This window comes from Hemitrygon akajei, chromosome 12 (genome assembly GCF_048418815.1).
Source record: "Hemitrygon akajei chromosome 12, sHemAka1.3, whole genome shotgun sequence".
Taxonomy (NCBI): Eukaryota; Metazoa; Chordata; class Chondrichthyes; order Myliobatiformes; family Dasyatidae; genus Hemitrygon; species Hemitrygon akajei.
In genome coordinates, this window is record NC_133135.1 from 21,207,901 (window position 1) to 21,233,675 (window position 25,775).

At 45.4% G+C, this 25,775-nt stretch overlaps 1 protein-coding gene across 4 annotated transcripts in view; it reads left to right on the top strand.

Moving 5' to 3' along the window:
* Positions 1-1,581: 1,581 nt before the first annotated feature.
* Positions 1,582-25,775, top strand: part of ccdc18 (coiled-coil domain containing 18) — a 131,705-nt gene continuing 107,511 nt past the window's right edge. For 3 of the 4 annotated variants that reach the window (XM_073062694.1, XM_073062696.1, XM_073062697.1), the window contains exons 1-3: positions 1,582-1,713; positions 4,698-4,859; positions 9,019-9,153. In XM_073062694.1, coding sequence (XP_072918795.1) covers positions 9,035-9,153 — 119 coding nt within the window. In that variant the 5' untranslated portion in view covers positions 1,582-1,713; positions 4,698-4,859; positions 9,019-9,034. The remainder of the gene's footprint in view (positions 1,714-4,697; positions 4,860-9,018; positions 9,154-25,775) is intronic. The other variant, XM_073062695.1, reaches the window with a different exon arrangement.

Consider the following 25,775-nt stretch of genomic DNA (forward strand, 5'->3'; position numbering starts at 1 on the left):
CTTAATGTCAATTTCACACATTTAAAAAAATTTGGTAGTGTCTGTTGTTAGCCTAATTTTGGTATGTGTATTTTTTTTCCTCCTGCAATATTTTTCTGGGCAGTGTGTCCTGTATCAATGCCCAATGAACTTGTGTTTTTTGGAATGGCAGTATATTTAAAGGCTTCTGGATTTGACCCTGGGCAGTTAATTAACGTGTGTATTAAATTATGCGAAAAGCACAGCCTAGAACACCAATTCAGAAGGGTATAGTACAATGTACTATACCATCACTATCCAAGCCAAGAATGTCAGTGATAAAGTTAAAAGTATTTCTGGCACTTATGTTTTGGATTTACAACGCTTAAATCTTACTTTACATTCACCGCCAGCAATGACGACAGGTGAAATGTGAAGAGGATTAAATAATTAACCAGATTAATCGATAATCGGCAATTTCTTCAGTTTATATTAAAGTTTGCCCTCAAAAGGTCAAAGTAAATAGTTCACCATATACAACCTTGCCATTCAACTTTCGTTGATTCGAGTTTGGTCCGAAATTGCCACTTCGCCCATGAGATATATTTCCGGAGATCACACTTGGACCTCTTGAAACTTTACACAAGTCCTCCAGAATTTTGTGTGTGTGTGTGTCTTGAAACTTTGTTGGTGACCATACTTGAGTGCCTCTGGCTCTCAGCCGATTTTGGATCTCATAGTTCAGCCAGGTGGGGACACACTCGTCTACAGCTGTTTTAATAAAATCTGTTACAATCATTGTGTATTCAATTCAGATGCCCAGATTGAGTCCTTGAACACGGCCTGGTCCACCGACTCGAAGCAATCCCGTTACCACTCTCCTGCCTCCTGCAACCACCCCTTCGTGAAATAATTAAATTTGAATCAAGGATAAAATTAAATACGTTATTTAGCTATTAGAAATCCTTTGCATAACGTCATTCGGTCTGTTTAGCTCTGAATCTTGCTGTGCAGCAGTCGTGTGCGTTCCACATATTATCAACCCCACTTCAAAGGACGTTACATTTTCTTTTCCCACTCCAATTGAGCAGCAGATACAAAAAAACCTTAACGTGCGTACGACCAGACTCGGGCTATTGAATGGACCGTTTGTATCATGAGATGGACCCTACCTCACAACCTACCTTATCATAGCCCTTTACACCTTATTGTATGTATGCGTTGCACACACTGCAATACTTTATTCAGAATTGTGTCAGCACCTTTCCGTTGTACTAATCCTGTGAAGTGATCTGTTCGGATGGCATGCCAAACAAAGAGTTTTCGCTGTACCCCAGGGCACGTGGCAATGACAAACCGATTTACCATCTTTGAAATTGACTGTCAAGCGATTTGGGGACGTGCTGACGGGCATGCGAACAGCGCTCCCGAGACTCCATGTTCACCGTTCTCTATTATTCGTGCTCCGATTGACCGGCCTGCGACCAGGGATGCCAACGGCCGCTCGCCCTCTCGAGTTGGACGAAAACGCACAATTGTGCCGATTGTAGAGCGGAGTACGGTGGCCGTGAAAGCCCCGCCCCGTCCAATCAGAAACCACATAGCGCCGAGCTCAAAACGGAATCTCCAGGTGACGGGTAGCAGCATCGACAGCCCAGCGGGAAGATGGCGGCCGCAAGTTTGGCCCCCTCTCATCTGCTGGAACCTCTATGATCACCCACCCACTTCCCTACTTACACCTACACTGTGCTGAAGGTAATGTGCCGCATTTGTAAGTCTTAATATAAGGGGAAGTTTGACGAATATGGCCTAACTGTCTCTCATCCGTGGCTTGAGTTCTTTGGGGATAAATGTAGATTTTAAAAAAAATGTATATAAATTGAGTGACTTAAGGAGTTTGAGCAACTATGCAGATTCCCCCCCAAAAATCCAACAAATCATGTACAATATTGGAAACGTTCTTAGCTGCTTCTGGCCAGGAAATCGAGCAATTCTAAAATACATGTCGCTTAAATATCAAATTAATGTTCTCCGTTTATTCACTAAATCCTTGTGGACGCACGAAAGAAAATGTCTCCATCTGGTAAAGTTATTAAATTCCGGAAGTCTTTTTTTGTTCTCTTTTGAGTCAGATTGATTATGGTTAAATAGGGGTAGCCATGGTTACTTTTACACGGTTACGTGATTGGGAGTGATAAAGTTTGACTCACCATATACAATACTGAGATTCATTTTCTTGTGGGCATACGAAGCAAATCTATAGAATAGTAACTAAAACAGGATCAATGATAGATCAACCAGAGTGTAGAAGACACCAAACCGTGAAAATGCAAATAAAAATAAATAGCAATAAATGAGATCATGAGATAGAGTCTTAAGGTGAAATCATTGGTTGTGGGAACATTTCAAAAATGGGGTAACTGAGTGTAATTATCCACTTTTATTCAAGAGCCTGATGGTTGAGTGGTAGTAACTGTTCTTGAACCCAGTAATTGTTTTCTGATGATGGCTGTTGCTTTTCTACGACAGCATTTCATATAAATGTGCTCAATGATCAGGATTTGCAGGATTTTCTGTTCAAAGGTATTGGTGTTTCCATATCCGGCTGTGATGCAGCCAGTCAGTGCACTCTCCTGAATGATGTTTGCAGACTCCTGAAGAAGTAGAGGTGCTGTTGTGCCTTCTTCGCAATTGCACTTACCTGCTGGTTCCAGGACAAGTCCTCTGAGAGAGTTACACCCAGGAATTTAAAGTTGCTGACCCTCTCTACTTCTGATCCTCAGACGTGGACCTCTGGATTCTTGCTCCTGAACACATTTCTCCAAATCAAAAATACCAGAACAAATAGTGATCAGAAGTTGGAAGAAAGTCACTGGGTTACAGTACCAGTATTTGCACATTTTATTACACTTTTATGGGAGCTCATACCTTAACATCATATTCTCCTTCATGTACAATTGAACATAAAGGAAATAAAGGCATACATTAACATAACACCATTTGAAGCCCTTCCCAGGATATCCCAAACAGCATCTTTTGTTTGAAGTGTAGCCACAGTTCTAATGTCTTGATGAAGGGTCTCTGCCTGAAACATTGACTCTTATATCTTTCCCATAGACGCTGCCTGGCTTGCTGAGTTCCTCCAGTATTTTGTGTGTGTGTTGCATTATAACGTAGTTACTAAGTGAGGTAGTGTGCACAGCAATCAACCACAACCAACAAAAATGTAATCTATTTTAGAAATGTTGATTAACATAATTTCCTAGCTCCTCTTTACAACATTATCATGGGGTCTCTATGCTCATCTACTAGATAGGACCTTGATTTAATTGAATATAAAATGAATTTTAAATCCCATGTAAAGAAAGTGACCAGAGCAGCATTTCTGCACTTAGAAATATTGCAAAGATGCATCCATTTCTGTCACATAATGATGCTAACAAACTAATTCACGCCTTTATATCAAGCAGACTAGATTTACTGCAATGCACTTTTTACTGGCTCCAAAGCAATCTATTTACAAACTTCAACTCATTCAGAAATCCGCTCTAGAGTCATAGAGTCACAGAAAAGTGTAGCATAGAAACAGACCATTCAGCCCATCTAGTCTGTGCCAAACCATTTAAACTGCCTACTCATGTCAACCTGCACCAGGACCACAGCCCTCCATACCCCTGCCATCCAGGTACCTATCCAAATTTTTCTTAAACGTTGAAGTCGAGCTTGCATGCACTACCTATGCTGGCAGCTTGTTCCACACTCTCACGGCACTCTGAGTGGCAATATTTCCCCTCACGTTCCCCTTAAACTTTTTCACCTTTCCCCCTTAATCCATGACATCTAGTTGTAGTTCCACCCAACTTTAGTGGGGAAAAAACTGCACAACCCTATCTATACCCCTTATAATTTTGTATACCTCTACCAAATCTCCCTTCAATCTTCTATGTTCCAAGCAATAAAGTCGTAACCTATTCAATTTTCCCTTGTAACTGAGGTCCTCCCATCCCAGCAACACGTTTGTAAACTTTTAATTAAAACGTGAATGAAGGAGCCTATCACTCCTATCCCAGCTACTCTCCATTAGCTACCTGTATCTTTTAGAATTGTTTATAATAAAGTTCTGTCACTTTTTTTTCAAAGTTCTTAATGATCTGGCACTGGAGAACATCACAGAATCACTTTCACTTTATAATCCTGGTCAAGCTCTTGGATCTTCTTTGGCCAGTCTCTTAAGTTTAAACATCTCTCTCAAAAAGATAATTGGCAGACTAGCTTTTTGAACTACACTTCTAAACTGTGGAATTCAATATCTAAAACTCAGTTGACGCTTTTAAATGTCAGCTCAAAACCTATTTATTTACCTTGCTTTTAACTAAGATCTTCTCGTCTTCATGGATCAGAATAAACAGGTGATGTTTCAGGCCGAGGCCCTTCATCAGGACTCTGTGTCCTGTTGAGTCTTGGCCCAAAACATCAACTCTTTATTCCAATCCATAGATGCTGCCTGACCTGCCGAACTCCTCCAGCACGTTGTGTGTATTGCTCTAGATTTCCGGCATCTGCAGTACCTCTTGTGAGTGTCATTGTGTCTTTTATTTTCATACTTATTTTTACTTTTTATTTTATTTTCATGTTTGTATTATTCCATTATAAGGTGCTTTATCCCATTGTGAAGTACTTTGAACTACATCATCTGTATGAAAGTGCTGTATAAATAATTTATTATTATTGAATTCCAGGTACTTGAAAGCAGGTGCATTAGTGAGGGCAACACTCCCTAAGTGCTGTACTGGAGTGTCAGTTTTGAATATGCAATTGAGTCCCTGAAACGGGACTTGAGCCAATATGAAACTTCTGGAACTGGATATACATGCTGCCAACTAATATACTGCAGACATACGGTATGTTAATGGTTACCTTTCACTTAATGTGGAAACCTCTATGCCAGTAATATTAAACAGGATTGATTTCTTTGAAGTAATTCTGACCAAAGCATATCTAGGACTCACTTCTTTCCATGACACCCAAAAGTCTGAGTATCACTGATTAGTATCTGAAAGGAGATCATAGTTGGGAGCTTAGCATCTAAGGATACACATTGTACTGAATGTACAAGCAAAGGGGGTGGGGTGGTATATATGTATGTGTGTGTATATAGCAGGGTCGTGGTGGTGGGAGATTTTCATTTCCCAAATATTGATTGGCATCTCCCTAGAGCAAGGGGTTTATATGGGATGGAGTTTGTTAAGTGTGTTCAGGAAGGTTTTCTGACAGGATATGTAGATAAGCCTACAAGAGGAGAGGCTGTACTTGATCTGGTACTGGGAGATGAATCTGGTCAGGTGTCAGGTCTCTCAGTGGGAGAACATTTTGGAGATAGTGATCACAATTCTATCTCCTTTATCACAGCATTGGAGAAGGATAGGAACAGACAAGTTAGGAAAGTGTTTAATTGGAGCAAGGGGAAATATGAAGCTATCAGGCAGAAACTTGGAATTATAAATTGGGAGCAGATGTTGTCAGAGAAATATAGGGCAGAAATGTGGCAAATGTTCAGGGGATATTTGTGTGAAGTTCTGCATAGGTACATTCCAATGAGACAGGGAAAGGATAGTAGGGTTCAGGAACCATGGTGTACAAAGGCTGTTATAAATCTAGTCAAGAAGAAAAGAAAAGTTTACAAAAGGTTCAAAAGCTAGGTAATGATAGAAATCTAGACTATTATAAGGCTAACAGGAAGGAGCGTAAGAATGAAATTAGGAGAGCCAGAAAGGGCCATGAGAAGGCCTTAATGGACAGAATTAAGGAAAACTCCAAGGCATTCTACAAGTATGTGAAGAGCAAGATGATAAGACATGAGAGAATAGGTCCAATTAAGTGTGACAGTGAATAAGTGTGTATGGAACCGGAGGAGATAGCAGGGGCACTTAATGAATACTTTGCTTCAGTGTTCACGATGGAAAAGGACTTTGACGATTGTAGGGATGACTTGCAGTGGACTGAAAAGCTTGAGCATATAGACATTAAGAAAGAGGATGTGCTGGAGCTTTTGGAAAGCGTCAAGTTGGACAAGTCTCCGGGACTGGATGAGATGTACCCCAGGCTGCTGTGGGAGGTGAGGAAGGAGATTGCTGAGCTTCTTGCAATGATCTTTGCATTATCAGTGGGGACAGGAGAGGTTCTGGAGGATTGGAGGGTTGCAGATGTTTGCTTATTCAAGAAAGGAAGTAGAGATAGCCCAGGAAATTATAGACCAGTGAGTCTTACTTCAGTGGTTAAGTTGATGGAGAAGATCCTGAGAGGCAGGATTAATGAACATTTGGACAGGCATAATATGATTAGGAATAGTCAGCATGGCTTTGTCAAAGGCAGGTTGTGCCTTATGAGCCTGATTGAATTTTTTTGAGGATGTGACTAAACACATTGATGAAGGAAGAGCAGTAGATGTAGTGTATATGGATTTCAGCAAGTCATTTGATAAGGTACCCCATGCCAGGCTTATTGAGAAAGTAAGGAGGCATAGGATCCAAGGGGACCTTGCTTTGTGGATCTAGAATTGGCTTGTCCACAGAAGGCAACGAGTGGTTGTAGACAGGTCATATTCTGCATGGAGGCCGATGATCACTGGTGTGCCTCGGGGATCTTTTCTGGGACTCTTACTCTCAGTGCTTTTTATAAATGACCTGATTGAGGAAATGGAGGGATGGGTTAGTAAATTTGCTGATGACACAAAGGTTGGGGGTGTTGTGGATAGTGTGGAGGGCTGTCAGAGGTTACAGTGGGACATTGATAGGATGCAAAGCTAGGCTGAGAAGTGGCAGATGGAGTTCAACCCAGATAAGTGTGAGGTGGTTCATTTTGGTAAGTCAAATATGATGGCAGAATATAATAATTAATGGTAAGACTCTTGGCAGTGTGGAGGATCAGAGGGATCTCCACTAAATTGCCTTTTTCCTCTGCTCTGCCGACAACCTATTTAAGTGCCGAGGGAAGTTTATTGTCATTTAACTACATACATGGATATAATGTATATAGAAATGAGGCAACGATTCTTTCAACCAGGGTGTAAAGCACAGTAGTACACATAACACACAATAACTTATGAAGCTAAAGATAAATTCTACAGATGAATCACACATAATAACAAAACTAAAATACATTAATAAATATTGTAAGGTACAGAGCAGATTAACCAGCGATACTTCAAATACAATGCAGCAGGGAGTTCAGAAGCCTAATGGCCTGAGGGAAGAAACTTTTTTTCTCATCCTGACCATTCTTGTTTTTATACATCGTGGTTTCCTGCCTGATGGTAGAAAGTCAAAGATGATGCTGGATCGATGGGTGGGATTCTTAATAATATTAAGGGCTCTGCTGCTGATAAATGTCTCTGATGAATGGTAAGGAGGCTGTTCTGACAGTTCTTTGTAGGTACTTCTGGTCCATTCCTCTGCCTGCTCCCCCAAGCAAGCTTATATTCCAGTCTCTTACCACTCTCTGCATGTAAAAAAAATAAATTTTCTCCAAATTGCCTTTAAACTCCTTCGCCCCCCCCATCCAAGTTTAAAAGCATATCTTCTGCTGTGTGACATTTCCACCCAGGTGAAAAAATTGTCTACCTTATCTATACCTCTCATAATTGAAAAACCCTCCACCTGTTCTCCCCCCTCAGCCTCCAACATTTTAGGGAGAACGAGTTAGGTTTGTCCAACTTTTTCTTACAGCTGATATTCTCTAATCCAGGTAACATCCAGTAAATTCTTCTGCACCCTCCCAACAATCTCCACATCCTTCCAGGTGTCCAGGACTGTTAACAGTACTCTGGCAAGTGCAGTCTGACTGAAATTTTTTTTATAGCTTCAGCATGATTTCCTATTCTTATACTCTACTCACCTACCAATGAAGAGAAGCATGCCATACTCATTACTTCACATTTGTCTGGACTCGGCTCCATCTGTCACTTCTCTGCCCAGATTCTCAACTAATCTATATCCCTCTGTATTCTTTGACAAGTTATATCCTTTGACAACCTTGCACGTAATCCAGAACTTCAACAATTCTTGTGTCATCTGCAAACTTGCTAATCAAACTATCTATATTTTCATCCAAATCCTTAATCTATTACAAGCAAAAAAAGGTCCCAGCACAAATACTCAATTGTTCATAGACTTTTAGTCAAGAAACAAAAACCTCTAGATCTCTCTGTCTTCCATGACCAAGCCAATTTCAAATCAATTTACTAATTCATCATGTGCCTTAATCTTTTGATGAGTCTACAGTGAAGGACCTTATTGAAGGCTTTACTAAAAGTTGATGCTGTCAACATCCACTGCCCTACCCTCATCCCTCCTGTTAATCACTTCTGCAAAAATCTCAGTCAGATTTGTGAGACAGTAATTCACATTGCCATGCTGAATATTCTTAACGTCTGTGCTCAAAATGCAAGTAAATGTCTCGAAGAATCTTCTCCAATAACTTCCGTACCACTGCTATAAGGCACTCTGGCCTACACAGTATTGTAATTCCCTGCTTTATCCCTGTTGCCCTTCTTAAACAAAGGAATGGGCAGCAATCGCAAACATTGACTCAGTTTCTCTCATCATGAGTGCTGCTTCAACTATGAACTACACACTTTTCATTTTCACCTTCGATTCTTCAGCATTTGTAATTGTTTTCTTTTAAAAACATCTACCCTGTTAGTCACTTAAGAATGTCTTCCATTGTGCTCCTCCTTGTAAGAGAATTCCATCCTCTTCCTTTCATTCAATACATCATTGTAGTGAAACTTCTTGATACATTTTGCATAAAATGGTGCCTGTAATTGTGGCATATGAGAAAGTTGAATTGATGTCTTAAAAATAAATTATTCAGTCTTATTGCTAAAAGTTTTAAAATGAAATTTCTACTGTCATTTGATCCAAGTATTTGAAAATTGTTTTTTGAGTCAATCAAAGGTATTTTGTTTCGATGTGTTAATTCATTGATATTTACTTTATCAGGATTTAACATGGCTATTTGTAAAATTTTGTTACTTAAAAGTCTCAATGTTTGTTTTTGTAGCGTGGACAACTTATTTATGACAGTCATTGATGTTTTGTTACAAAAAGGCAAGTGGATGGATAATTCGGTAGCTTTGAGGAAGAAGTTGATGAAGATTGAGGAAAGTTTGCGAAGCCCAAGAATCGACTTAAACAGGTCAGACATTGAGTATCAACTATTGTTAAAACAGTTACCATGTAATCAAGAGGTATGAGTGGAAAAACAACTGTTTTTCACATGTGCCTTCATATGTGAGTGCATTTGTAAGGATAGGTTAATGGCATTCACCTCCAGCATGTAAGAGCATGAGTTTACTCGGAAAATTGATCACTACTGAATTCAGTAAGCATCTGTGGTAGACTTAAATTTGTGCAAGCAGTCTTGCTATCTTTCTGCATTAAATTCCATTCTAATACCATCATATTGAAGGACTGAGGTTCAAAGTCAATAGACAATAGACAGTAGGTGCAGGAGTAGGCCATTCGGCCCTTCTAGCCAGCACCGCCATTCACTGTGATCATGGCTGATCATACACAATCAGTACCCCGTTCCTGCCCTCTCCCCATATCCCTTGATCCCACTATCTATAGCAGCTCTATGTAACTCTCTCTTGAATGCATCCAGAGACTTGGCCTCCACTGCCTTCTGGGGCAGAGCATTCCACATATCCACCACTCTCTGGGTGAAAAAGTTTTTCCGCATCTCTGTTCTAAATGGCCTACCCCTTATTCTTAAACTGTGGCCTCTAGTTCTGGACTCACCCATCAGCGGGAACATGCTTCCTGCCTCCAGTGTGTCCAATCCCTTAATAATCTTATATGTGTAACCCCTGGGTCGCCTCAGGCATCGCTCAAACTCGTTCTAGTCTAGGGGGAGCAGCCTTCGGCCCCGCCAAACTGGGTAATCAGCTGGTGTGGATGCTGTGTGATGTCCCCGCCTCGCCCAAAAAAAATAGACAGTACACCTTATGCGATTAAATGAGTACAATTTATAAAGATTACTATAACTAAGCGATTACTAACGATACAGTATACATGAATGAGAGAAAAAAAAAGAAAAGGCGCCAAACTTATCAAAGTCCAAACCCCTTCGTGCACAACCGTTGGAGCTCAATTACTGAAGTATTTTGGCATTCGATCCCCTCCGACTCCTCGACCCGCCTCCTGGGACCCCCCGGTGGTCGACCAGACGCTCCACACTCCTCTGTCTCCGTCTCCTCTCATCACCGAAAACCTTGGGCTGGGGACCGTCGCCCAGCTTCCAGCATCCCGTCCTCTCTCTCTCACTCCATCGCGCCGACTCCCCAAAATCCCCGCCAACAATCAGTTTACAGTCCCAAACAAGCTTCCAGCACTTATCATAACAAAGACGCTAGCATTCCTACTATTAACACAGGCGCCAGCATTCCTACTTTTAACAAAACAAAGACGCCATTTTGATTACATACACAGTAACAAAAAAAAAGAAACTCCCCGTTACACTCTCCCCCCACCAAATAAAAGTCATGTCCCCATGACTATTAGATAACTCGTCACCTTTCCTGCCAACACACCGTAACCCAAGCACAAGCAGTGACATCTCCTCCCCACACATTAAACCTCACGCCCTGTTCCTTAGGCGCTATATAGGCCAACTATCTGGGTGTTCCCTAACCCTTCTGAGACCTCCGTACCCCCCTCACCTAAACCCTTGGGCTAGGACACAGCTGGGGGTACCTTGGGTCCACTACCAACTCCTCTTCCAACCTCTCACTCATGCCCCACACTGCACACAGCTAACCCTCCCCACTACACCTGACTCAGTGGGAGAAGGGCCAAAGGTCTCTTCCTCAATCGAGGGAAAGTCAGCAAAAGGCAGCATGTACCACACATCCAGCACATCAGCCTTTGAATCCGTATTCTTCCTCATTTCTTTGATCGGTAGCTGCTGTTTGATCTTCTCCAAACGGAAACACGTGACCTGCACTGCTCCTGCAGTCTCTTCAGCCTCCTGCAATTTAGATTATCATCTTCTCTGGCCCCTGGCTCAGCAGTTCTGACTCCTGCATCCCGGCCATCTCAATCTGGAATGCAGTTACTCCAACAGCTTCTTCCACCCCGACCTGAAAAGCAGCAGTTAAAGATTGGTCACCCTCCAGTTCAGTATTCACTGCACTTCTCTCCTGCTTCTTTTTTCTCCTCATGACTTCTTCCAGATCAACCTTCAGGTGTTGCACTTCATTTGAACTGTCGATGGTCATCTTCAGGTTCCCTTCAAGCTACCGCTTCCCCCTTCTGAGATTTGTCCGCAATTTCTTCACCTCCGCAAACTCCCTTCTCCAGGCTCTCAGTTTGCTGTGACCCTCAGTCAAACAACTTTCTTCGTTCTCTCCAACTTGTAAGTCTTTCAAATGGTTCCAGATCACTCTCTCCGGTCTCTCAGTCTTCATTTCAAACTTGATTCCGTAGAGACAGACACTCACGAGCTGTGACCTTCGCCAGCCCTGGCACGTGTCCAAAAAACACTTTAACTCTGTAGTTCTCAGCCGCTCCTGCAACGACCTCATTTCATATTCTCCTGAGGCAAATCCAAATACCAGGAGATCATCCACATACGTCAAAATTCCAAACTCCTCCACACCCCCATGGTCTTCCACATGCCCTGCAGGAAGGTTGCAAGGGCTCCAGAGATACCCGGTGGTATCTTTTCGGACCGGAAAGACTCCTAGGGAACTTTTAACCGCCGTCTTCTCCTTGTCGGCCTCACTCATCGGGATCTGGCAACATCCACTCCTCAGATCCAGCACCTTAAACCTCTTCGCACCACTCAGATAGGCCATCGCCTCTACGGCCCAATATAATCCACACACACGCTGCCTACGTCTGCCACGCTGTAGGGGCCAGTCGCCACAACCTCTGCCTCACTGAGGTGTCTTCAGCAGTCAACTCTCCTCCCTGGTGGTATTTTGCAGCGTCCACTAAGAGGGTCTCACCCTCAGATACTCCTCCAGGCCATACCACCACCGGCTCTTGTTTGAATTCGGTATCGGCCCAATGCTGCTACACACGTCCGCACAAGCAGCTGGAAACTCTGGGTGCATCGATAATGCCTCCAAACAGCGCTCACCCGCCTCCTCCGGGCAGGCCCCCAAGCGCACCAACAGGATTTTGGTTCTCTCCATAACCGAAACGCTGCCCGTCTCAACAGTGTCCGGACACATCAGCATTAACGATTCACGAACCTAAGTCACCTCCACATTTGCCTCTAAGAACTCCATTTTCACTGACCAACAACCGTCGTCTTTATAATCACCGGCACTGGTACCCCAAATCTCCAGTGCCGTCAATGTCATCAAGGGTAAAGGCTTCCAAAAACGGTTATTAAACAAACTGTACAGCAACTTAACAGGTGCCCCGGTGCCGAGGATGGCTTTAACTTGACTTCCATCCATCCGTAACAACACCTGAGTGCGTGGTTCCTCTAAGCCTTCAGGAATAGGGTCTGTTCCTTGCGGGAGTTCCTTGGTACATTGCTGGGAACGTGCTCCCCCAGAGACCCCAAGCCGTTCCCCCACTGGGCCTCCTCTAAGTTTCCCGACACCTCTCGGATCAACGGAACAACTGATCCCCTTGACAGATCCCCCTGTCTCCGCAAGCAATTTATCTGCCCTCCTAACCAAAAGGGATACCCTAAAAACTTCCCACCAATCTCCTGCCACGGATATGATAAGCCCCCCAGCTGCGGCATTTGACTTCCAGTCGAACCACACGCATTTTCCCACACTTTCCCAGAACTGGCAGCTGTCACTTCGAGATAATTTCGCCCGACAGTTCTAACAACGCTACCAGCCCGCCTATTCAAACTTTCAACCAATCCCTGTCGCTTTCCCTCAGCCAAGCACTGCCACTCACCCAACAACTGAGAGGTCTGCTCCGCCCACGTCTCCGCCCCGTTAGGGCTGGACATTATTCCAACAACCGGGCGGAGCCCACCATAGCTGAAACATCCCAACCTGTCACTCCTCACTCTCCAAACAGTACTGACAACCCATGGCCCCACCACCTTTTCGTCAGCGCTAGTCGGAACTCGAACAACGACCTCCGGGCTACCAACAGCAGCCAACCCACCCAACACACATGTAGAGATAACCGGCAATTGCACACCCACAAAGGCACACCAGCTCTTCGCCGCAGACATAATTTAAAGAGGGCGATCACACAGCTTCCACAGAAATCAGTCCCGGACGAGCATCCCACAATGTAACCCCTGGGTCGCCTCAGGCATCGCTCAAACTCGTTCTAGTCTAGGGGGAGCAGCCTTCGGCCCCGCCAAACTGGGTAATCAGCTGGTGTGGATGCTGTGTGATGTCCCCGCCTCGCCCAAAAAAAATAGACAGTACACCTTATGCGATTAAATGAGTACAATTTATAAAGATTACTATAACTAAGCGATTACTAACGATACAGTATATATGAATGAGAGAAAAAAAAAGAAAAGGCGCCAAACTTATCAAAGTCCAAACCCCTTCGTGCACAACCGTTGGAGCTCAATTACTGAAGTATTTTGGCATTCGATCCCCTCCGACTCCTCGACCCGCCTCCTGGGACCCCCCGGTGGTCGACCAGACGCTCCACACTCCTCTGTCTCCGTCTCCTCTCATCCCCGAAAACCTTGGGCCGGGGACCGTCGCCCAGCTTCCAGCATCCCGTCCTCTCTCTCTCACTCCATCGCGCCGACTCCCCAAAATCCCCGCCAACAATCAGTTTACAGTCCCAAACAAGCTTCCAGCACTTATCATAACAAAGACGCTAGCATTCCTACTATTAACACAGGCGCCAGCATTCCTACTTTTAACAAAACAAAGACGCCATTTTGATTACATACACAGTAACAAAAAAAAAGAAACTCCCCGTTACACTCTCCCCCCACCAAATAAAAGTCATGTCCCCATGACTATTAGATAACTCGTCACCTTTCCTGCCAACACACCGTAACCCAAGCACAAGCAGTGACATCTCCTCCCCACACATTAAACCTCACGCCCTGTTCCTTAGGCGCTATATAGGCCAACTATCTGGGTGTTCCCTAACCCTTCTGAGACCTCCGTACCCCCCTCACCTAAACCCTTGGGCTAGGACACAGCTGGGGGTACCTTGGGTCCACTACCAACTCCTCTTCCAACCTCTCACTCATGCCCCACACTGCACACAGCTAACCCTCCCCACTACACCTGACTCAGTGGGAGAAGGGCCAAAGGTCTCTTCCTCAATCGAGGGAAAGTCAGCAAAAGGCAGCATGTACCACACATCCAGCACATCAGCCTTTGAATCCGTATTCTTCCTCATTTCTTTGATCGGTAGCTGCTGTTTGATCTTCTCCAAACGGAAACACGTGACCTGCACTGCTCCTGCAGTCTCTTCAGCCTCCTGCAATTTAGATTATCATCTTCTCTGGCCCCTGGCTCAGCAGTTCTGACTCCTGCATCCCGGCCATCTCAATCTGGAATGCAGTTACTCCAACAGCTTCTTCCACCCCGACCTGAAAAGCAGCAGTTAAAGATTGGTCACCCTCCAGTTCAGTATTCACTGCACTTCTCTCCTGCTTCTTTTTTCTCCTCATGACTTCTTCCAGATCAACCTTCAGGTGTTGCACTTCATTTGAACTGTCGATGGTCATCTTCAGGTTCCCTTCAAGCTACCGCTTCCCCCTTCTGAGATTTGTCCGCAATTTCTTCACCTCCGCAAACTCCCTTCTCCAGGCTCTCAGTTTGCTGTGACCCTCAGTCAAACAACTTTCTTCGTTCTCTCCAACTTGTAAGTCTTTCAAATGGTTCCAGATCACTCTCTCCGGTCTCTCAGTCTTCATTTCAAACTTGATTCCGTAGAGACAGACACTCACGAGCTGTGACCTTCGCCAGCCCTGGCACGTGTCCAAAAAACACTTTAACTCTGTAGTTCTCAGCCGCTCCTGCAACGACCTCACTTCATATTCTCCTGAGGCAAATCCAAATACCAGGAGATCATCCACATACGTCAAAATTCCAAACTCCTCCACACCCCCATGGTCTTCCACATGCCCTGCAGGAAGGTTGCAAGGGCTCCAGAGATACCCGGTGGTATCTTTTCGGACCGGAAAGACTCCTAGGGAACTTTTAACCGCCGTCTTCTCCTTGTCGGCCTCACTCATCGGGATCTGGCAACATCCACTCCTCAGATCCAGCACCTTAAACCTCTTCGCACCACTCAGATAGGCCATCGCCTCTACGGCCCAATATAATCCACACACACGCTGCCTACGTCTGCCACGCTGTAGGGGCCAGTCGCCGCAACCTCTGCCTCACCGAGGTCTTCAGCAGTCAACTCTCCTCCCTGGTGGTATTTTGCAGCGTCCACTAAGAGGGTCTCACCCTCAGATACTCCTCCAGGCCATACCACCACCGGCTCTTGTTTGAATTCGGTATCGGCCCAATGCTGCTACACACGTCCGCACAAGCAGCTGGAAACTCTGGGTGCATCGATAATGCCTCCAAACAGCGCTCACCCGCCTCCTCCGGGCAGGCCCCCAAGCGCACCAACAGGATTTTGGTTCTCTCCATAACCGAAACGCTGCCCGTCTCAACAGTGTCCGGACACATCAGCATTAACGATTCACGAACCTAAGTCACCTCCACATTTGCCTCTAAGAACTCCATTTTCACTGACCAACAACCGTCGTCTTTATAATCACCGGCACTGGTACCCCAAATCTCCAGTGCCGTCAATGTCATCAAGGGTAAAGGCTTCCAAAAACGGTTATTAAACAAACTGTACAGCAACTTAACAGGTGCCCCGGTGCCGAGGATGGCTTTAACTTGACTTCCATCCATCCGTAACAACACCTGAGTGCGTGGTTCCTCTAAGCCTTCAGGAATAGGGTCTGTTCCTTGCGGGAGTTCCTTGGTACATTGCTGGGAACGTGCTCCCCCAGAGACCCCAAGCCGTTCCCCCACTGGGCCTCCTCTAAGTTTCCCGACACCTCTCGGATCAACGGAACAACTGATCCCCTTGACAGATCCCCCTGTCTCCGCAAGCAATTTATCTGCCCTCCTAACCAAAAGGGATACCCTAAAAACTTCCCACCAATCTCCTGCCACGGATATGATAAGCCCCCCAGCTGCGGCATTTGACTTCCAGTCGAACCACACGCATTTTCCCACACTTTCCCAGAACTGGCAGCTGTCACTTCGAGATAATTTCGCCCGACAGTTCTAACAACGCTACCAGCCCGCCTATTCAAACTTTCAACCAATCCCTGTCGCTTTCCCTCAGCCAAGCACTGCCACTCACCCAACAACTGAGAGGTCTGCTCCGCCCACGTCTCCGCCCCGTTAGGGCTGGACATTATTCCAACAACCGGGCGGAGCCCACCATAGCTGAAACATCCCAACCTGTCACTCCTCACTCTCCAAACAGTACTGACAACCCATGGCCCCACCACCTTTTCGTCAGCGCTAGTCGGAACTCGAACAACGACCTCCGGGCTACCAACAGCAGCCACCCCACCCAACACACATGTAGAGATAACCGGCAATTGCACACCCACAAAGGCACACCAGCTCTTCGCCGCAGACATAATTTAAAGAGGGCGATCACACAGCTTCCACAGAAATCAGTCCCGGACGAGCATCCCACAATGTAACCCCTGGGTCGCCTCAGGCATCGCTCAAACTCGTTCTAGTCTAGGGGGAGCAGCCTTCGGCCCCGCCAAACTGGGTAATCAGCTGGTGTGGATGCTGTGTGATGTCCCCGCCTCGCCCAAAAAAAATAGACAGTACACCTTATGCGATTAAATGAGTACAATTTATAAAGATTACTATAACTAAGCGATTACTAACGATACAGTATATATGAATGAGAGAAAAAAAAAGAAAAGGCGCCAAACTTATCAAAGTCCAAACCCCTTCGTGCACAACCGTTGGAGCTCAATTACTGAAGTATTTTGGCATTCGATCCCCTCCGACTCCTCGACCCGCCTCCTGGGACCCCCCGGTGGTCGACCAGACGCTCCACACTCCTCTGTCTCCGTCTCCTCTCATCCCCGAAAACCTTGGGCCGGGGACCGTCGCCCAGCTTCCAGCATCCCGTCCTCTCTCTCTCACTCCATCGCGCCGACTCCCCAAAATCCCCGCCAACAATCAGTTTACAGTCCCAAACAAGCTTCCAGCACTTATCATAACAAAGACGCTAGCATTCCTACTATTAACACAGGCGCCAGCATTCCTACTTTTAACAAAACAAAGACGCCATTTTGATTACATACACAGTAACAAAAAAAAAGAAACTCCCCGTTACACTCTCCCCCCACCAAATAAAAGTCATGTCCCCATGACTATTAGATAACTCGTCACCTTTCCTGCCAACACACCGTAACCCAAGCACAAGCAGTGACATCTCCTCCCCACACATTAAACCTCACGCCCTGTTCCTTAGGCGCTATATAGGCCAACTATCTGGGTGTTCCCTAACCCTTCTGAGACCTCCGTACCCCCCTCACCTAAACCCTTGGGCTAGGACACAGCTGGGGGTACCTTGGGTCCACTACCAACTCCTCTTCCAACCTCTCACTCATGCCCCACACTGCACACAGCTAACCCTCCCCACTACACCTGACTCAGTGGGAGAAGGGCCAAAGGTCTCTTCCTCAATCGAGGGAAAGTCAGCAAAAGGCAGCATGTACCACACATCCAGCACATCAGCCTTTGAATCCGTATTCTTCCTCATTTCTTTGATCGGTAGCTGCTGTTTGATCTTCTCCAAACGGAAACACGTGACCTGCACTGCTCCTGCAGTCTCTTCAGCCTCCTGCAATTTAGATTATCATCTTCTCTGGCCCCTGGCTCAGCAGTTCTGACTCCTGCATCCCGGCCATCTCAATCTGGAATGCAGTTACTCCAACAGCTTCTTCCACCCCGACCTGAAAAGCAGCAGTTAAAGATTGGTCACCCTCCAGTTCAGTATTCACTGCACTTCTCTCCTGCTTCTTTTTTCTCCTCATGACTTCTTCCAGATCAACCTTCAGGTGTTGCACTTCATTTGAACTGTCGATGGTCATCTTCAGGTTCCCTTCAAGCTACCGCTTCCCCTTCTGAGATTTGTCCGCAATTTCTTCACCTCCGCAAACTCCCTTCTCCAGGCTCTCAGTTTGCTGTGACCCTCAGTCAAACAACTTTCTTCGTTCTCTCCAACTTGTAAGTCTTTCAAATGGTTCCAGATCACTCTCTCCGGTCTCTCAGTCTTCATTTCAAACTTGATTCCGTAGAGACAGACACTCACGAGCTGTGACCTTCGCCAGCCCTGGCACGTGTCCAAAAAACACTTTAACTCTGTAGTTCTCAGCCGCTCCTGCAACGACCTCACTTCATATTCTCCTGAGGCAAATCCAAATACCAGGAGATCATCCACATACGTCAAAATTCCAAACTCCTCCACACCCCCATGGTCTTCCACATGCCCTGCAGGAAGGTTGCAAGGGCTCCAGAGATACCCGGTGGTATCTTTTCGGACCGGAAAGACTCCTAGGGAACTTTTAACCGCCGTCTTCTCCTTGTCGGCCTCACTCATCGGGATCTGGCAACATCCACTCCTCAGATCCAGCACCTTAAACCTCTTCGCACCACTCAGATAGGCCATCGCCTCTACGGCCCAATATAATCCACACACACGCTGCCTACGTCTGCCACGCTGTAGGGGCCAGTCGCCGCAACCTCTGCCTCACCGAGGTCTTCAGCAGTCAACTCTCCTCCCTGGTGGTATTTTGCAGCGTCCACTAAGAGGGTCTCACCCTCAGATACTCCTCCAGGCCATACCACCACCGGCTCTTGTTTGAATTCGGTATCGGCCCAATGCTGCTACACACGTCCGCACAAGCAGCTGGAAACTCTGGGTGCATCGATAATGCCTCCAAACAGCGCTCACCCGCCTCCTCCGGGCAGGCCCCCAAGCGCACCAACAGGATTTTGGTTCTCTCCATAACCGAAACGCTGCCCGTCTCAACAGTGTCCGGACACATCAGCATTAACGATTCACGAACCTAAGTCACCTCCACATTTGCCTCTAAGAACTCCATTTTCACTGACCAACAACCGTCGTCTTTATAATCACCGGCACTGGTACCCCAAATCTCCAGTGCCGTCAATGTCATCAAGGGTAAAGGCTTCCAAAAACGGTTATTAAACAAACTGTACAGCAACTTAACAGGTGCCCCGGTGCCGAGGATGGCTTTAACTTGACTTCCATCCATCCGTAACAACACCTGAGTGCGTGGTTCCTCTAAGCCTTCAGGAATAGGGTCTGTTCCTTGCGGGAGTTCCTTGGTACATTGCTGGGAACGTGCTCCCCCAGAGACCCCAAGCCGTTCCCCCACTGGGCCTCCTCTAAGTTTCCCGACACCTCTCGGATCAACGGAACAACTGATCCCCTTGACAGATCCCCCTGTCTCCGCAAGCAATTTATCTGCCCTCCTAACCAAAAGGGATACCCTAAAAACTTCCCACCAATCTCCTGCCACGGATATGATAAGCCCCCCAGCTGCGGCATTTGACTTCCAGTCGAACCACACGCATTTTCCCACACTTTCCCAGAACTGGCAGCTGTCACTTCGAGATAATTTCGCCCGACAGTTCTAACAACGCTACCAGCCCGCCTATTCAAACTTTCAACCAATCCCTGTCGCTTTCCCTCAGCCAAGCACTGCCACTCACCCAACAACTGAGAGGTCTGCTCCGCCCACGTCTCCGCCCCGTTAGGGCTGGACATTATTCCAACAACTGGGCGGAGCCCACCATAGCTGAAACATCCCAACCTGTCACTCCTCACTCTCCAAACAGTACTGACAACCCATGGCCCCACCACCTTTTCGTCAGCGCTAGTCGGAACTCGAACAACGACCTCCGGGCTACCAACAGCAGCCACCCCACCCAACACACATGCAGAGATAACCGGCAATTGCACACCCACAAAGGCACACCAGCTCTTCGCCGCAGACATAATTTAAAGAGGGCGATCACACAGCTTCCACAGAAATCAGTCCCGGACGAGCATCCCACAATGTAACCCCTGGGTCGCCTCAGGCATCGCTCAAACTCGTTCTAGTCTAGGGGGAGCAGCCTTCGGCCCCGCCAAACTGGGTAATCAGCTGGTGTGGATGCTGTGTGATGTCCCCGCCTCGCCCAAAAAAAATAGACAGTACACCTTATGCGATTAAATGAGTACAATTTATAAAGATTACTATAACTAAGCGATTACTAACGATACAGTATATATGAATGAGAGAAAAAAAAAGAAAAGGCGCCAAACTTATCAAAGTCCAAACCACTTCGTGCACAACCGTTGGAGCTCAATTACTGAAGTATTTTGGCATTCGATCCCCTCCGACTCCTCGACCCGCCTCCTGGGACCCCCCGGTGGTCGACCAGACGCTCCACACTCCTCTGTCTCCGTCTCCTCTCATCCCCGAAAACCTTGGGCCGGGGACTGTCGCCCAGCTTCCAGCATCCCGTCCTCTCTCTCTCACTCCATCGCGCCGACTCCCCAAAATCCCCGCCAACAATCAGTTTACAGTCCCAAACAAGCTTCCAGCACTTATCATAACAAAGACGCTAGCATTCCTACTATTAACACAGGCGCCAGCATTCCTACTTTTAACAAAACAAAGACGCCATTTTGATTACATACACAGTAACAAAAAAAAAGAAACCCCCCCGTTACATATGTTTCAATCAGATCCCCTCTCATCCTTCTAAATTCCAGTGTATACAAGCCCAGTCGCTCCAATCTTTCAACATATGACAGTCCCATTTCAAACATGATCTTGCTCTATGAATCTGAACTTGGCATCATCAGAAGATTTAATGTAAACATTAAACGATAAAAGATTAGCTTTTTGTCACATATATTAAATGTGCTGTTTGCGTCGAATTAAATCAAGGAGGGTTGTGCTTGGGGCAGCCCTTGTGTTGCCACATTTTCAGTGCCAACACAGCGTGCCCACAACTTACTAACACTAACCCTAACTGTATGTGCTGAGAATCAGCATATAGGAGGGAGATTGTAAATCTGGCTGAGTGGTGCCACAGCAACAACCTCTTTTACTCAATGTCAGCAAGACCAAGGAGCTGATTATTAAATTCAGGAGAAGGAAACTGGAGGTCCTTATTGGGGGATCAGAGGTGGAGAGAGTCAGTGACTTTAAATTCCTTGGTGTTATCATTTCAGAGGACCTGTCCTGGGCCCAGCATGTAAGTGCAGTTATCAAGAAAGCACATCAACGTCTCTACTTCCTTAGGAGTGTGCGAAGATTTGGCATGAAATCTATAATTTTGACTAACTTCAATAGATGTGCTATGGAGAGTATATTGATTGGTTGCATCACAGCCTGATATGGAAAATCCTGCAAAAAGTACTGGATGCGGCCCAGTCCATCATAGAGTAAGCCCTCCCCACCACTGAACACATCTTTATGGAGTGTTGTTGCAGGAAAGCAGCATCCATCATCAGGGGCACCCACCACCCAGGACATGCTTTTATCTCACTGCTGCCATCAGGAAGAAGGTACAGGAGCCTCAGGGCTCACACCATCAGGTTCAGGAGCAGTTATTACCCCTCAAGCTCCTGAACCAGAGGAGACAACTTCACTCGTCTTTCCTTGCCCCATCACTGAAAATTTCCCACAACTTTCAAGGACTTTTCATTTCATGTTCCCGATAGTTGTTGCTGTTTGCTTGCTTGTTTGTTCATTTATATATCTTCCAGTTTGTATTTGCACAGTTGTCTTTTGCACCCTGATTGTTCACCCTGTTGGTGCAGTCTTTCATTGATTCTATTATATTGGATTTATTGAATATGTCCACAGGAAAAATGATCTGTGGGTTGTATATGGTGACAAAAACGTACTTTGACAATAGATTTACTCTAAACTTTGAATGTCTGGAATTTTGGGGGAAACCGACATGGTCATGGGAAGAAGTACAATCTCCTCATTGACAGCAACTGGACTCGAACCCCAGTTAGTGAATGTTTAATTCTTACAAGGAGTTTCACATTCTAGACTGTATTCTAATCTTCTTTTAGCCAAATATATTGAAGCTTAACATAATAGTATACAATTGCTGTGTGTAAGAGGCCTGTGTACTGAGCTGCATACCATATCCATACCATCATTAGTTTCTTCAACTGATGGAATGTCTAAATTTCTTTTTATACTTAGAAATCTTTTTCAATAATTTAGATTATATTTTCTGTGAGGACTCTTTGCATAATCCTTCGTACACTGTAGAGATTCAGCACGGTATCAGGCTCTTCTGGCCCAATGAGCCTGCACTCTCCAATTACATTCATGTGACCAATTAACCGACTAACCCATTCAACTTTCTTCCACGACTACCACAACCTTGTCGTTTGGTTTGGAGGTTTGTGTGTCTCAGTGACCCAGAGAACTATGTTGGCTGGAGTCAGGGCTTTATGCTTTGGCTCATGGTGGGGTCACCTATGCCAAACAGGTCAAAGGGTACTGGCCCAACAAAGAGTGGCCCACCAGTCCTCCAGGTTCAGAGCTAACAACCCTGACCGGTAAAACAAAATTGTTACAGAAGCAGCAATGAAGAATCCTTCTACATCTGTGTGTGATGGTATTCCTGAGTCTCCACCCAGGACTTGCATGAAAACCGAGAGGAAGCTACTGATGTGCACCGCCAGAGATGGAGGACCTTTGTTACTGCCCTAAATGCCAGCGGTGTAAATGAGCACCTGCTGCTGCTGCCATGCAAGAAAAAATTTGTGAACCCTTTGCAATTACCTGGCTTTACCATAGACCATAAGATGCAGGAGCAGAATTAGGCCATTTGGCCCATCAGGTCTGCTCTGCCATTCCATTATGGTTGAGCGCCCTCTTCTTTGTGGTGGCGTGTTGGGGAGGAAGCATTAAGAAGAAGGACGCCTCACGTCTTAATAAGCTGATAAGGAAGGCGGGCTCTGTCGTGGGCAAAATACTGGAGAGTTTAACATCGGTAGCTGAGCGAAGGGCGCTGAGTAGGCTACGGTCAATTATGGAAAACCCTGAACATCCTCTACATAGCACCATCCAGAGACAGAGAAGCAGTTTCAGCGACAGGTTACTGTCGATGCAATGCTCCTCAGACAGGATGAAGAGGTCAATACTCCCCAATGCCATTAGGCTTTACAATTCAACTGCCAGGACTTAAGAACTTTTTTTAAAGCTATTATTAATGCTTTTTGAGTTAGTGATTTAGATGCATATCATATTATTACTGAGTTAAGTATTGTATGTAATGAGTTTTTGCTACAACAAGTGTATGGGACATTGGAAAAAAATGTTGAATTTCCCCATGGGGATGAATAAAGTATCTATCTATCTATCTATCTATCTATCTAATTTTCTTCTCAGCCCCAGTCTTCTGCCTTCTCCCCATATCTCTTCATGCCCTGACCAATCAAGAATCTATCAACTTCTGTCTTAAATGTACATAAAGACTTTGCCTCCTCAGCTGCCTGTAGCAAAGGATTCCACAGGTTCACCACTCTCTGGCTAAAGAAATTCCTCTTCATCTCCATTCTAAAATAACCCCTTCTATTCTGAGGCTGTGCTGTCTGGTCTTACACACTCCCTCCATAGGAAACATGCTCTCCATATCCATTCTTTCAAGGCCTTTCACCATTCGATAGGTTTCAATAAGGTCACTCCTCATTCTTCTGAATTCTAGTGAATACAGGCGCAGAGCCATCAAATGCTCTTAATATGAAAAGTCATTCAATCCTGAAAACATTTTCGTGAACCTCCTTTGAACCCTCTCCGGTTTCAGCACATCCTGTCTAAGATAAGGGACCTAAAACCACTGAAGGCCTTACCTGTGCATTAATTACTCATAAAATGTGTTCATCTAAGTCACAATAATAGACAAACACAATTTGCCTTAACTAATAACAGACAAATAATTTTACTTTTCATGTATTTAAAATCTGAGGTAGTGTTCACAGGTTCAATGTCCATTTAGGTTTCAGATGGCAGAGGGGAAGAAGCTGTTCCTGAATCACTGAGTGTGTGCCTTCAGACTTCTGTACCTGATGGTAACAATGAGAAAAGAGCATGCTTGCCCTGGCTGCTGGGGATCTGTAATAATGGATGCTGCCTTTCTGAGACACCACTCCTTGAAGACGTCCTGGGTTCTTTGTAGGCTAGTACCCAAGATGGAGTCGACTAAATTTACCATGCACTTTCGGTCCTGTGCTCTAGCCCCCCACACCAGACAGTGATATAGACTGTCAGAATGCTCTCCATAGTACATCTATAGAAGTTTTTGAGTGTTTTTATTGATATACCAAATCTCTTCAAACTCCTAATGAAGTATTGTCGCTGTCTTGCCTTCTTAATAACTGCATCGATATGTTTGGACCAGATTAGGTCCTCCGAGATCTTGACACCCAAGAACTCGAAACTGCTCACTCACTCCACTTCTGCTCCCTTTATGAGGATTGGTATGTGTTCCTTCGTCTTACCTTTCCTGAAGTTCACAATCAACTCTTTCGTCTTACTGACGTTGAGTGCGTTTATTGCTGCGACACCACGTCACTAGTTGGTATATCTTGCTCCTCTATGCCCTCTTGTCTCCATCTGAGATACTTCCGACAATGGCTGTATCATCATGGGTATATAGAGAGTAGAGCAGTGGGCTAAGCACACACCCCTGAGGTGCACCAGTGTTGATCGTCAGCAAGGAGGAGATGTTATCACCAATCTGGACAGATTATGGTCTTCTGGTTAAGAAGTCAAGATTAAATTGCAGAGGGAGGTACAGAAGCCCAGGTTCTATAACTTATCAATCGGGATTGCAGTGTCCATTATTAAGGACTTCCAGCAGCCAGGGCATGCCTTTTTCTCACTGTTACCATCAGGCAGGAGATACAGAAGCCTGAAAGCACACATTCAGCGATTCAGGAACTGCTTCTTCCCCTCTGCCATCCGATTCCTAAATGGACATTGGAGCTTTCGACACTACCTCACTTTTTAAAAAATATACAGTATTTCTGTTTTTGGACTTTCTTTTAAATCTATTCAATATATAATTGATTTTCTTGGTTATTATTGTTTTTTATTTTATTTTATTATTTTCTCTCTGCTAGATTATGTATTGCATTGAACTGCTGCTGCTAAGGTAACAAATTTCACGTCACATGCCGGTGATAATAAACCTGATTCTGTTAAATGCTGAGGCTATAGTCGATGAACAACATCCTGACATAGGTGTTTGTGTTGTCCAGATGGTCTAAGGCTGTGGAAAGAGCCATTGAGATTGCGTCTGCTGTTGACCTATTGCGGCGATAGGCAAATTGCAATGATGGATTAAGGTCCTTGCAGAGGGAGGAGTTCAGTCTAGTCATGACCAACCTCTCAAAGCATTTCATCACTGTAGATGTGTGTGCTGCTGGGTGATAGTCATTAAGGTAGCTCACATTATTCTTGGGCACTGGTGTAATTGTTGCATTTTTGAAGCAAGTGGGAACTTCTACCCATAGCAGTGAGAGGTTGAAAATGTCCTTGAATACTCTCACCAATTGGTTGGCATAAATTTTCAGAGCCTTACCAGTATTCCATCGGGGCTTTCCGCCTTGCAAGGGTTCACCCGCTTTAAAGAGCCTAATATCAGCCTCTGAGACAGAGCTCACAGGGTCACCTGGTGCAGCAGGAATCTTCACAGCTTTAGTTATAGTCTCCCTTTCAAAGTGAGCATAGAAAGCATTGAGTTCATC